At 36.9% G+C, this 12,004-nt stretch overlaps 1 protein-coding gene across 1 annotated transcript in view; it reads left to right on the plus strand.

Moving 5' to 3' along the window:
• Positions 1 to 12,004, plus strand: part of Parg (poly (ADP-ribose) glycohydrolase) — a 115,829-nt gene that overhangs the window by 45,614 nt on the left and 58,211 nt on the right. The window contains exons 8-9 of the mRNA XM_013036193.1: positions 6,200 to 6,292; positions 10,979 to 11,136. Of these exons, the coding sequence (XP_012891647.1) occupies positions 6,200 to 6,292; positions 10,979 to 11,136 (251 nt within the window). The remainder of the gene's footprint in view (positions 1 to 6,199; positions 6,293 to 10,978; positions 11,137 to 12,004) is intronic.

Here is a 12,004-nt window from a genome sequence, read left to right on the forward strand (position 1 = left end):
CCAGAATGAAGAGACAGCCTATAAAATTGAAAGGAATATCTGCAAGCTATTTAAGGGTCAAGTAGTCAATACCAAGAATATATAAATTAAACATCAAAATGACAAATAATTTTATAAATTAATTGACAGTTCTCAAAAGAAGTCAAATGGCCAATAAATTAGTGAGAAAATGTTTGGCATTCTAGCCATAAATGAAATGCAAATAAAGAATTACATTGAGACTGCATCTCACCCCAATCATAATAGCTATCACGAAGGAAACAAATACTGACACGGCTATGAGGGGAAAAGGACCTGGATGGAATGTAAATTAGCCACTGTGCAAATCTGTATGGAGATTGTAGTAAAAACTAAAAATAGACCTACCTTCTGACCTTGTCACAACTCTCTTGGGCAGATATCTGAAAGAATGCAAATTCACATAAGAGAGTCTGCATTCTCATTTTTATAGCAGCAATATTTACAATAGCTAATCAATAGAATCAGCTTAAATGTCCATGAACTAATGGATAAAGAAAAATAGGGTATGCATACAATAGAGGATTATTCAGTCATAGGGATGTACAAAATAATGTTACTTGCTCAAGAATGAATGTAATTTATTTTTATTATACATATTAATATCGATAGCATAACAATATGCAAATTACGTGATTATATTATTATATAACATTGTTGTATTGCATTAATATATTAATATTATGAATTATCTTAGTATAATTCATAGTTAACATCTTAAGCAATATAAGCCAGACTCAGAAAGATAAATAACACATATCTTCTTTCATGTGAGGAGTCTACACTTGGGAAAAGAAAAATGATGACATGAAAGTGTAAAGGGTAGTATTTGAGGGAAGAACCAATGAGAAAAGGGGATAGCAGAAAGAAGAGGTGGTTGAATATGACCAAAGTACTGTTAAATATAGTAGGGTAATAGAACGCATTAAAAATGTAAGAAAATGGAGATAAAAAATAGTGAGGAGTTGGGTGGGTATCTGTAATACTAGCTACTCAGGCTGAGATCAGAGGATTGTGACTTGAAGCTAGCTTAGACAAAAAAGTCTGAAACTCTTTATTTTTATTTTTTTTAGCCAGCCCTGGGGCTTGAACTCAGGGCTTAGGCATTGTCCCTGAGCTTATTTTGCTCAAGGCTAGCTAGCATTCTAACACTTGCATCACATGCCCCTTCTGGCTTTTTCTGTTCATGTGGTACTGAGGAATCGAACCCAGGCTTCGTGCATGCTAGGCAAGTGCTTTACCACTAAGCCACCTTCACAGCCCCTGTGAAACTCTTATCTACTATTAATAAACTACAAAACGAGGTTGTGGAGATGTGGCTCAAGTGGTAACGTGCTAACCTTGAGCAAAACGCAGTTCAGGGACAGCACCCAAGCCCTGAATTCAAATCCCAGGACCAGCACAAACACAAAAAATAATAGGTATATATGATCAAAATACATTACATATGTATATGGAAATACTACAGTGAAACCCCTTTGTACATAGATACATAGTGATAGAAAAGAACAAAAGGAGGCTCCATCATTTCATACTCTTTCCTGTTTGCTTACCAGCAAATGGGAAGAAAATAGTGTCTATAGCAGCTTTACCTTATTACATATCAAACAAATACTTTTTAAGTTGTGGGTCTTGAACTCAGGCCATGGACGCTGTCTTTGAAACTATGTTTTCAAGGCTAGTGCTCTACTGCTTGAGCCACAGCACCACTTCTGGTTTTTGACTGGTTAATTGGAGAACAGGAGTCTCATGGGGACTATTCTGCCCAGGCGGCTTCAAACCATGGTCTCAGATCTTAGTCTCCTGAGTAGCTAGGATTACAGGTGTGAGCCATCAGTGCCCAGCTTAGAGCAACTACTTTAAAGTGTATCTGTATCTCATTTATCTGTAAAACATAGTTGGTGGGGTTTTTTTTAATGTTTACAGCGAGCTCTGATTTTTTATTAGAATTTCCAAGATTGAATCAGAACCCTTTCAAAATTTTCACAGGAAATTTTTTAAATAGCATTTTGAAAAGGAAAATCAAAATTAAAAGCAAGTAGGGAGAAAAAAACTTTTGCCGGGTTTTTCTTTGTTCACTGTACTGAGCCTGAGAGCTCTTGACCTTTCACATCACCTGTTTACTGCCCCCACATTAATTTTGATGCCATAAGGTAAAAATTTTAACCAGTCTTATTTAGGTACAGTTCATTTAGGTAACAATTCATTTGTGAAATGTGCTTTTGTAAATATGAAAAGATTAGACTTTCTGTTTTCTGAAAATGAATGTTCTTCATTAAAATTTGGCAAACATTTCATTGAAGCCACAATTGTCATGGGTGATGCACATGAGAGGTCATCCTGTAGCTAGCTGTCAGACTTTCATGAGCCTTCAGAAATTAAGGGGAATAAGTGAGATTGTTTTCTTGTAAGCTGTCATAGTCTTTTCTTCAAAGTGTCAGGCCAGAGTCGTGCACATATAACTGTTAGAAACCTTCTCTAGCTAGTATTTTACTCTTACATTCTTTAGTGCTATATTTTTTCTTTTCCTTTAATGTTTAGTTTGTCACACAAAGCATGTATGAAGAATAAGTAGATTTGAAAGGTCTTTAAGAGTTTGAATTACTTTTAAATTTTGAAATAAGAATTTGTTTCATCTTAGGAAATGATAGTAGAATCTCTAGTATTCTTAAGGTATATTATAGAAAATAATATGGATATGCAGTTAACTTTTTTAGAGACCACAGTAGTGATTTTGCTAACCGTAGAGATTCTGGGGTCAATGGAAAGGATGATTTCCAGAATCCTCTGTAAGGCTGAACTTTGAGCAATCAGTTAATTGTGGCTGAAACCTTTAGTTAATTGACTAGATACTTTTCTTAAAAGGGTTACAATACAAACATCACAGCTTTTGGCCTAGCAAATCAACTGTAAATGTCTTAAAAGGGACCCCTATGGGCTGGGAAGGTGGCTCAGTAATAGAGTGCTTGCCTTGCAGGGGTGAGACCCTGTGTTCAATTCCTCAGCACCACATTAACAGAAAAAGCCAGAGTGGTACTGTGGCTCAAGTGGTAGAGCACTAGCCTTGAAGAGCTGAAGAGCTGAGGGACAGCGCCTAGGCCCAGAGTTCAAGCCCCACGACCAACCAAAAAAGTTGGGGGGGGGACTTCTAGAAAGGGCTACAAAGCATGTCCAAAAGTAATCACAACAGGAAGCTGTTAATCTTAAGTACCTTGTGAAAAAAGTATACCAAGAAACAGGAGTGGGGGCAGGGTAAGGAAGAGAGAGGGAGAGAGAGAACTTTGAGGTAAGGTGTTATTACAGCGAGATATCAAAAATTATATAAATTTTACAGTAGAGCAAGGATATTCCAGTCACAGTGCAGATCATATCTATCTGGAAGTACAGGTAGGTATTAAGAAGAACAAATTTCTGAATTGCCAAGTGTGTAAAATGTCTGTAATAGTGTATGTGTATTTACACACCCATATATACATATACAGAGAGAATTTATGTAAATAAGACTAGATAAGTTTCTAAGGCTTTCTTGCTAGACTTAATTCACGGACTTTATATTCTATTGAAAAGGCAATGTCAAGTCATAGAAAGCTTTCAGATGGAGCAGAACCACCAGGTTGTACTTAGGCAGAACCTGAAGGTGGGTTAGCATCATGGCATCAGGTGGGTTATGGTAGAATTCCTGGTGAGACTATGAGGGGCCAAGTCAAAGTTTCTTAATAGTAAGAAGAGGAAATGACTGAGTTACTGCTGGGTAAATCATTGGCACTTAGTAGTAAATTGATACAGGGATGATAAAAGGCAGGGGAGGCTCCAGAAAGATGAATTACTGGCCATTACCTAATAGAATGTTATATTTGTATATGAATCTGGAGGTTTTTAAATTCATAAAACATTACTATATAGAATCTCTCCTACTAACTCTGAGAGTTAAGGATAACAGTAGAATTATGGATGAGAAAGTGAAAATTTTGGGATAGTTCAATGTTAATACAGAGCCTATTAATGTAAAGATATGGGTCTGTAACTGTAGACTTCCAGTCTTTGGTCAATGAATTTATAAAGTGTTTTGGCCTTCATGAATTTGGAAGAAAAGCCCTGGCATGTAGTCTCAGGATCTGCCATTAAGTTTTTGAATATGAGCAAAGTGCTATATCACTTCTTTGGACTTTAGTTTCTCCAGATCTCTTTAACTTTTGAACTTTTGTTTCTTCAGTGCTACTTTTAGTCCACTGTCACTAACTCTTCCCCCCCACCCCCCACAGTTCTGAGGCTTCTGCCACATAGCTTCATGGTAGTCTAATGTTTCTACCCAGCAAATGTAAATGAGCACTGTACTTGTTAATGGGGGTACAAGATGTTTTAAACCCAATCTTTGCATTTTCAGTCTTTCACAGATTAGAAGAGAAGAAAATGTGTACAATAATTATAACAAACTACAGTAAATGCTCTTACAGGAATGTGTAGTTGATTATAGATTCACAGAAAAAGGAGCCATTAGCCAAGCCAGAGAGGGCTTTAAAGGGAAGTGTGAATGGAGCCTTCAGATTTAATTGGTAGTTTAGTAGTAGTAAAAGGCAGAGGTAAAATAAAAGCATCACCATCATAATATAGATAGATCTTTTCATTTTACTAGTGAGGAAGCAGATTCAAAAGGGTTGTGATTTCATCAAAGTGATAAAGCCAGTAAGGCAAAGCAGGGAACTGGGAATGGTTGACCATCACTCAAGGCATAAACATAAAGAGGGAGAAGAACCAAGGTTTAAGCAGTGCAAGCATACTCTTTATTTCAGACATTAAAAGAAAAAGAAAACTGGTAGTTTCAGGATAGCAAAGGGCATGTGAGAGACAGTGGAGGGGTAGCTAGTAAATATGCGCAGTTGTAATAGTTTACTCTATAGGCCTAAATATTTCCTCTGGCTAATTTTTAAAGTTTAGAGAAGCTATCCACTGATTTGAGAAAATGAAGGAGTGAACACAGAACTTGTGTATAAAGTCATCAGACCTTGGATGCTACTGTGTGACACAAATTGAAGAAAACTGGGTAACAGGTATACTGGACTTCTATATTTGAATATCCTATGAATCTGTGATTAGTTCAAAATACAAAAATTAAAAGGCAAAGGCTTAATTATAAGCAGGAACAGTTTGGATGTGGTAAATGACTGCATTTACACATAGGAAAGCAACTATCTTTTATTTCTACCTCTGAAATAGTCTTGTATGAATGTATGACTTTTTAAATTTAGTGTTTGTTTTTCTCAGCTTTAAAGAGGTTTGTGAAGTAGTAACCTTTTAACTACTCTGAACTCCCCTGTGTTGGCCCCACTTTGAGAAATTAAGATTTAGTTTTTGCTTAGATTTCTCTATCACCACTAACATATGTCTTATTTCTGCCTCTTTATTTTCTTACTATAATTGACAGATTCACTTCAGTAATAGCAATATTCTCTTTTATTTTAGCTATAACTTTCTACTTCTGAGCAACTTATTCTAAAAAAACAAATCTTGTTTTCACTTGCTTGTAGAAATGAGAACTTTGTCAAAAACAAACCACAAATGTCATCTTTGTGGTGCTTCAAATAATGATATGGGTATTGTAGTTTTAACTCCCAATTGTATTCAGAAAAGAAAAATTCTACAGTTACAAGAAATCTCATTGTTTTCTATTGTTTGTATTCTTCAAAGTAATTAGTATAGGTTTTATAGTGATGACTTTAAGTTATAAACCGCTGAAATTATTTATGGGTCCTTAAGGGGTTCTGAGAGAGTTGATTGTTGCTATTAGTTGGTGTAGCCAAAGTAGAATGTACTGTTTTTCTTTCATAAGTATTGTATTTGATTGTAAACGTTGACATGAGATATTTGTATGAGAAAGAGGAGAGATGGTAGGGAGGGGAGGAGACTAGGTATGGAACCTAGGAACTCTTGCATGCTAGGCAGATGCTGTAGAACACCCCTTAATGAATGCAGGAAATATTTGATTGGTTTCTTAGGGCCTTAAAGTGAGGTGAAGTGTGTGTGTGTCTATGTGTGTATGAAATTTTCAGTATATTGGTTTAACTTTCCTGGGTGATGGTGGTATGATCCCAAGAAATAGGTTCTTAATTTTATAACAATGATTTTCCATTGGTTACTATTCATTAATCATTATTATTTCATATAATGTTTTATTGGTTTTCAGGTACTTGAAGAAGCAGAAGCTCAGCATTTATATCAGTCTATTTTGCCTGATATGGTGAAAATTGCGCTCTGTCTACCAAATATTTGCACCCAGGTTAGTGAAATAAAACTTTCCTGAGGCTCACCGTTTAATTTCCTTTGAACTCTGATGACCTAGATGGAGGGGGAGTAGGGCAAGGGAAGGATGGAGAGAGGGAAAGGTTTTGCCAAAGAGTATGATAACTTTGCTATGTTAAATATCGGAGGCGTGGGGCTGGGAAGGTAGCTCAGTGGTAGAGCGCTTGCCTTGCATGCATGAGGCCCTGGGTTTGGTTCCTATGCACCATATAAGCAGAAAAAGCCAGAAGTGGTGTTGTGGCTCAAGTAGTAGAGCGCTAACCTTGAGCTGAAGAGCTGAGGGACAGGTCCCAGGCCCACAGTTCAGGCACCACGACTGGACCCCCGCCCCCCCAAAAAAAAGAAAAGATTGGAGGCTAGAAAGAATGCCGCCAAGGACATTAAGAAAGTAGCATTCAGTTTCTGAGCTTCATTTTTCCACTATTGAAGTTTGTTTACTCAGGTTTTTCCTCTTTTTGTTTAAACAATCTGTCTTTTTTAAAGTGTGGTCATTATTGAAAACATCCTAATGGATCTGGGATTTTGTTTTTAAAATGGTTCAGTAGTGCTGGGTGCTGGTGGCTCACGACTGTAATCCTAGCCACTCAGGAGACTGAGATCTGAGGATCATGGTTCAAAGCCAGCCTGAGCAGGAAAGTCTGTGAAACTCTTATCTCCAATAAACGACCAGAAAACCGGAAGTGGCGCTATAGCTCAAGTGGTAGAACGCTAGCCTTGAGCTGAAGAGCTGAGGGCCAGCGCTCAGGCCCAGAGTTCAAGCCTGATGACTGACCAAAAAAAAAAAAAAAAATGGCTCAGTAGTATCTATTCCTTCCTAACTCTCCTCCAAAGAAATGTGTTTTTTTCTTTCCTTTTTAAAAATTTTATTGTATAAGTGGTGTACAGAGGGTTACAGTTAATATGAGTCAGGTAATGAGAATACTTCCTTTTGAACACTGTCTCCCTTAATTCTCTTCCAGTTTTTTCCCTCCCAACTGTTCCTTCCCCCAAAGTTGTATAGTTCATTTCAAACATAGTGTCTAGTGGGTTTTACTGCTGAAATGGTTCATCCTTTGTCCCACAGTTTCTCTGTTTCACCTTCCCTTCCCCAAATCAGATAAACTTACATATAAGACCAAAGGTACAGAAATCAAAAAGGGAAGAGATGTATTTTTTTGCAAATGAGTTCATAATGCTTTCTTATTTGTAAAAATAACAAGAATATTGTATTACTTCAGTTTAGACTACAGTAAATATATTTTGCTACTTAACAAATAACATTAAATTTATTTACCAGCGTCCTCACCATGAGCCTCTCTATCGGCTGATTGGATATCCTTGTGACTTGGTAGCTAACTTTCCCAGTATAAGCAAGCCAAGGGAGGTAGTTCAGAAGTACAGTAGGTTATGAGCACATCTTTTAAGGCTGCCAGTGTCACTTACTCTATCTTTCTACCTATAGGAAAATAGTCATCAGTATACCCAGGAGAAAGGAATTTGGCTCTGCCTCTTTTTCTGTTCAGTCAAATGTCCCCCCACACCTACATCCTGACTTGAACTCAGCCAGGGCACAGTCCTTGAGCTCCTCAAGGCTAGTGCTCTACCATGCACTTCCAGCTTTTTCTATGATTTATGATTTAATTGGAGATAAGAATCTCACTTTCCTGCCTGGGCTGGCTTTGAACTTCAATCCTCAGATCTCAGCCTCCTGAGTAGCTAGGATTACAGGCATGAGCCACCAGAGCTTGGCTCACTTAAATGTTTGTTTTGTTTGTTTGTTTTTTTGAGTTCAGCAAGTAGTTTGATGGCATTTAGCCTTTGGGCAAAGATGACTTAATCTTCTCATCCTTTCATGCTTTTGGAGAAAACCTTTCCATAAATTACTTAGGGGGGGAGGGGAAATTTGCTCAAAATCATTTAAGCTTCTTTGTTATTATCTTTAAGTAGATGTACAAAGGGGTTTCCATTCAGTATGTCCCCAACCCATACCCATCCCCTCAAGTTACTTCGCTATATTTTCACATATGTGCACTGAATATAAGGACTGTATTTGCCCATCTTTTCTCTCTGTCTACTCCCCTCCCCTGCAAAAAAAAATGAAATTTATAAACTTTAAATCTCTTGATAGAACCCACATCAGATTCATTGCTCTCCACATTATTTTTTTTTAAACAAAGTTGTAGGTTGGCCAGAACTTAATTTTCCCTACCACATCTGGCTCAATAACATCTCGGTTCTGTGCTCTTTTTTTTTTTTTTCTGAAAAGTCAAGGTTAAGGTTTCAATTAGAGATCAAAATACATTTTTGACAAGTTGTATATTTAGTTAGTTACTATATTAAAGCATTCTAGGCCAAATCGAAAAGGTAACTTTAGATTTATATAAGGAAAAAAATCAAAGGAAACAAATGTTGGGATGTTTTAAAATACCTTGGTTCATAGTAACCAGTCTCTTACTTTATCTAGCTGAGTGTTTGCCAGTAAGATTTGTATTTCAAGTTCATTAAGGTTGGAATATTATTCATTAAAATTGAAAGTAATTTTCCTGGGTAATTTCTCACTAAAACCAAGTATTAGGCTGCTTTAAGCCATTGATACCCTGTCATCTTTTCTAACCTCGTTGCTAGCTTCTGAATAAATATTTAGGATAGGAAGAGAGTTCCATATTTGCTTTCTTACAAATGGCAATTACTAAGGCCTGAAAGAATGCGAGATTTTGGAAGTTTTACCTTTTGGTTGTTTATTTCTTTTTAAATTTTTGTAAGAGAACTAGAAAATTGAATTGTAACTTTAATCTTTTATTGTACTATTAATATGTACTTTCCTATTGCTGAGAGAAATTATGATTTTGTTTAGTCTTACCTTTCCTCAAGTACCTTTTGGATATTAGAGGGTTTTTTTTTGGGTCCGGTTGTGGGGCCTGAACTCTGGGCCTGGGCACTGTCCCTCAGTTCTTCAGCTCAAGGCTAGCGCTCTACCACTTGAGCCACAGTGCCACTTCCGGCTTTTTTCTTTTTGCTTATGTGGTGCTGAGGAATCGAACCCAGGGCCTCAGGCATGCAAGGCAAGCGCTCTACCACTGAGCCACCTTCCCAACCCTAGAGGTTTTATCAGGGCAGTTCTCTCTGCAGTTTGCTTGGGATTTGTGCAGACACTCAGCAGTCTTGGTTCTAGATATTGCTGAAAGAGAAAAGAGAAATATCTCTAAATGTTATAGAGAGGTATTTTTTTGTTCTTGACAACACGTGATTGAACTCAGAGACTTGAGCTTGTTAGACTACTGCTCTACCACTTGAGCCATGCCAGTATTTTTGCTTTTAGCTTATTTTCCAAATGGAGTTTTTGCCTGGAGCCAATATTAACCATACTCCTCTTACCTCCCTTTCCTGTGTAGCTGGAATTATACATGTGTGCCACCATCTACCTGTAGTGAGCATTTTGAAATTTAAACAAACTGGCATGACAGTTGGTTTTTTGTTTCACAAGCCTGTCTTTAAAACCACAGTTTAGCTGGGCACCGGTGGCTCACAGCTATAATCCTAGCTACTCAGGAAGCTGAAATCGAGGACCGCAGTTCAAAACCAGCCTGGGCAGGAAAGTCTATGAGACTCTTCAATAAACCACCAAAAACCCGGAAGTGGTGCTGTAGCTTAAGTGGTGGAATGCTAGCCTTGAGCTGAAGAGCTCAGGGACAGCAACCAGGCCCACAGTTCAAGCCCCATGACAGACAAAAGCAAACAAACAAAAAAACACCACAGTTTAGACACAAGAGATAGATTAAAATCCACTGAACACAATATTCAGGTCCTATGGATTGTACTGACTATACAGTTAAGTGAATTTGGGTTTGGTAAATAGAAAACATTTTAGAAATAACAGATTTGAGGCCTGGGAATGTGGCTTAGTGACAGAGTGCTTGCCTAGCATACATGAAGTGCTGGGTTCCATTCCTCAGTGCCACATAAACAGAAAAAGCTAGAGGTGGCGCTATGGCTCAAGTGGTAGAGTAATATGCCCAGGCCCTGAGTTTAAGTGCCAGGACTAGAAAAGAAAGAAAAAGAAATGAAAGAAGTCCTGTATTTTCCCTGTCATGGAATGTTTGATTATTTAGGAAATGCTTATCTTCAGCAAGTTATATGTAAGTCTATGTGGCATTTTTCACATATTCCAATAATTGGTCTAATAAAATCAGATTTAGATCTCAAGCTGCCAATGTACAGTGTGATTCAGAATATGAGGAAAATATTTATTGAACTGTTCACCTTAGATCATCTTATTAATGACTAAGAAATGCTCTGTCCAACTATTTTTAATTATAAGGACAATTTAATATAAGCAATAATCTAAATTCAGTGTGATAGTTCTATGTTTCATCTTTTAATTTTTCATTGCATGACTAATCTATTTCTGTTTAATTTATAATTTTGTGTTTTACTACTGATATTTTGTGTCCTCTCCATGATCACTATTATTGATTAGAAATCTGTACTTTATCAAACAAGGACATTTTTTCAATCAGGCCTGATAAGCAGCCCTTGAGTTTAATAATATTGCTGACATAGGATTAAAGAGTGGCATGATATTATTCCTGCCTTAATTGAGCAAATGCAATTTGGTGCCTCTGCTTTCAGAATTACTAAACTAATTATTGCTCTTCTCGTCTATATTTTTTGTTTCCCCCATCAGCCAATACCACTTCTGAAGCAGAAGATGAATCATTCCATTACAATGTCACAGGAACAGATTGCCAGTCTTTTAGCCAATGCTTTTTTCTGCACATTTCCCCGCCGAAATGCTAAGATGAAATCGGAATATTCTAGTTACCCAGACATTAACTTCAATCGGTATGTTTCCAGAAATCACTTGTTTTGCACTGGAATGGAGAATGGTGGAAGAAACTAATAGATTTTTTTAATTATTTGCCAATACTAAGCACTTTATATATATCTTTACTGTTATTTCAGTGATGTTTTTACCATTTTCCAGGCAAGGTAGTTAAAGTTCATGAAAGTAAAGAACTGATTGGGATCCAGAGCCCTGTAAGTCACAGAACTAAGATTCTATCTTAGTTATTCCAGTGCTTTGTTGTTCCATCTTTAGATTGTCCTTCAAACACTCATAGTTCCATCAGCCTCTAGTTTGACTGTCATGGAAATATTTGTTGTACATTATGTTCTTTATATATTGAAATAATGTGACATTGGGAGGACAAGTCCTTTCTATAAGGATCTCAAAATGTGAAAGTATTAAAATCTAAGGCTTCAAAAATATGTCAAAAGTGAAAACTACAAAGTGATGGATATTTATAGACCTGATTAATTTATCAAAGGAGTATTTCTTTTTTAATATTTTTATTGTAAAGATACTGTACAGAGGGGTTACAGTTACATGAGTAAGGTAATGAGTTCATTTCCTATCAAGCATTGTTACCCCCTCCTTTGTTTTTCTCCTACCATCTCTTCCCTGCCCACCTCCACAATTCCTCCCTCCCCAGCCCCCCTGGGAAGTTGTAAAGTTCATTTTCAACATAGTATCTTGTACATCTCATTGCTACAATGAATCAACCTGTATCTTTATTTCAGCATTTTGTTATTTCCCTTCCCCACCCCAAATTAGAAAAATGTATATACAAGATGATGCAGGGCACCAGAATCAAATATAATGAAAACAGGGGTTATACTATGGGGGAAGAACATACAAAAGAAACAAAAA

The sequence above is a fragment of the Dipodomys ordii genome, unplaced genomic scaffold (assembly GCF_000151885.1).
Source record: "Dipodomys ordii isolate 6190 unplaced genomic scaffold, Dord_2.0 Scaffold259, whole genome shotgun sequence".
NCBI lineage: Eukaryota > Metazoa > Chordata > Mammalia > Rodentia > Heteromyidae > Dipodomys > Dipodomys ordii.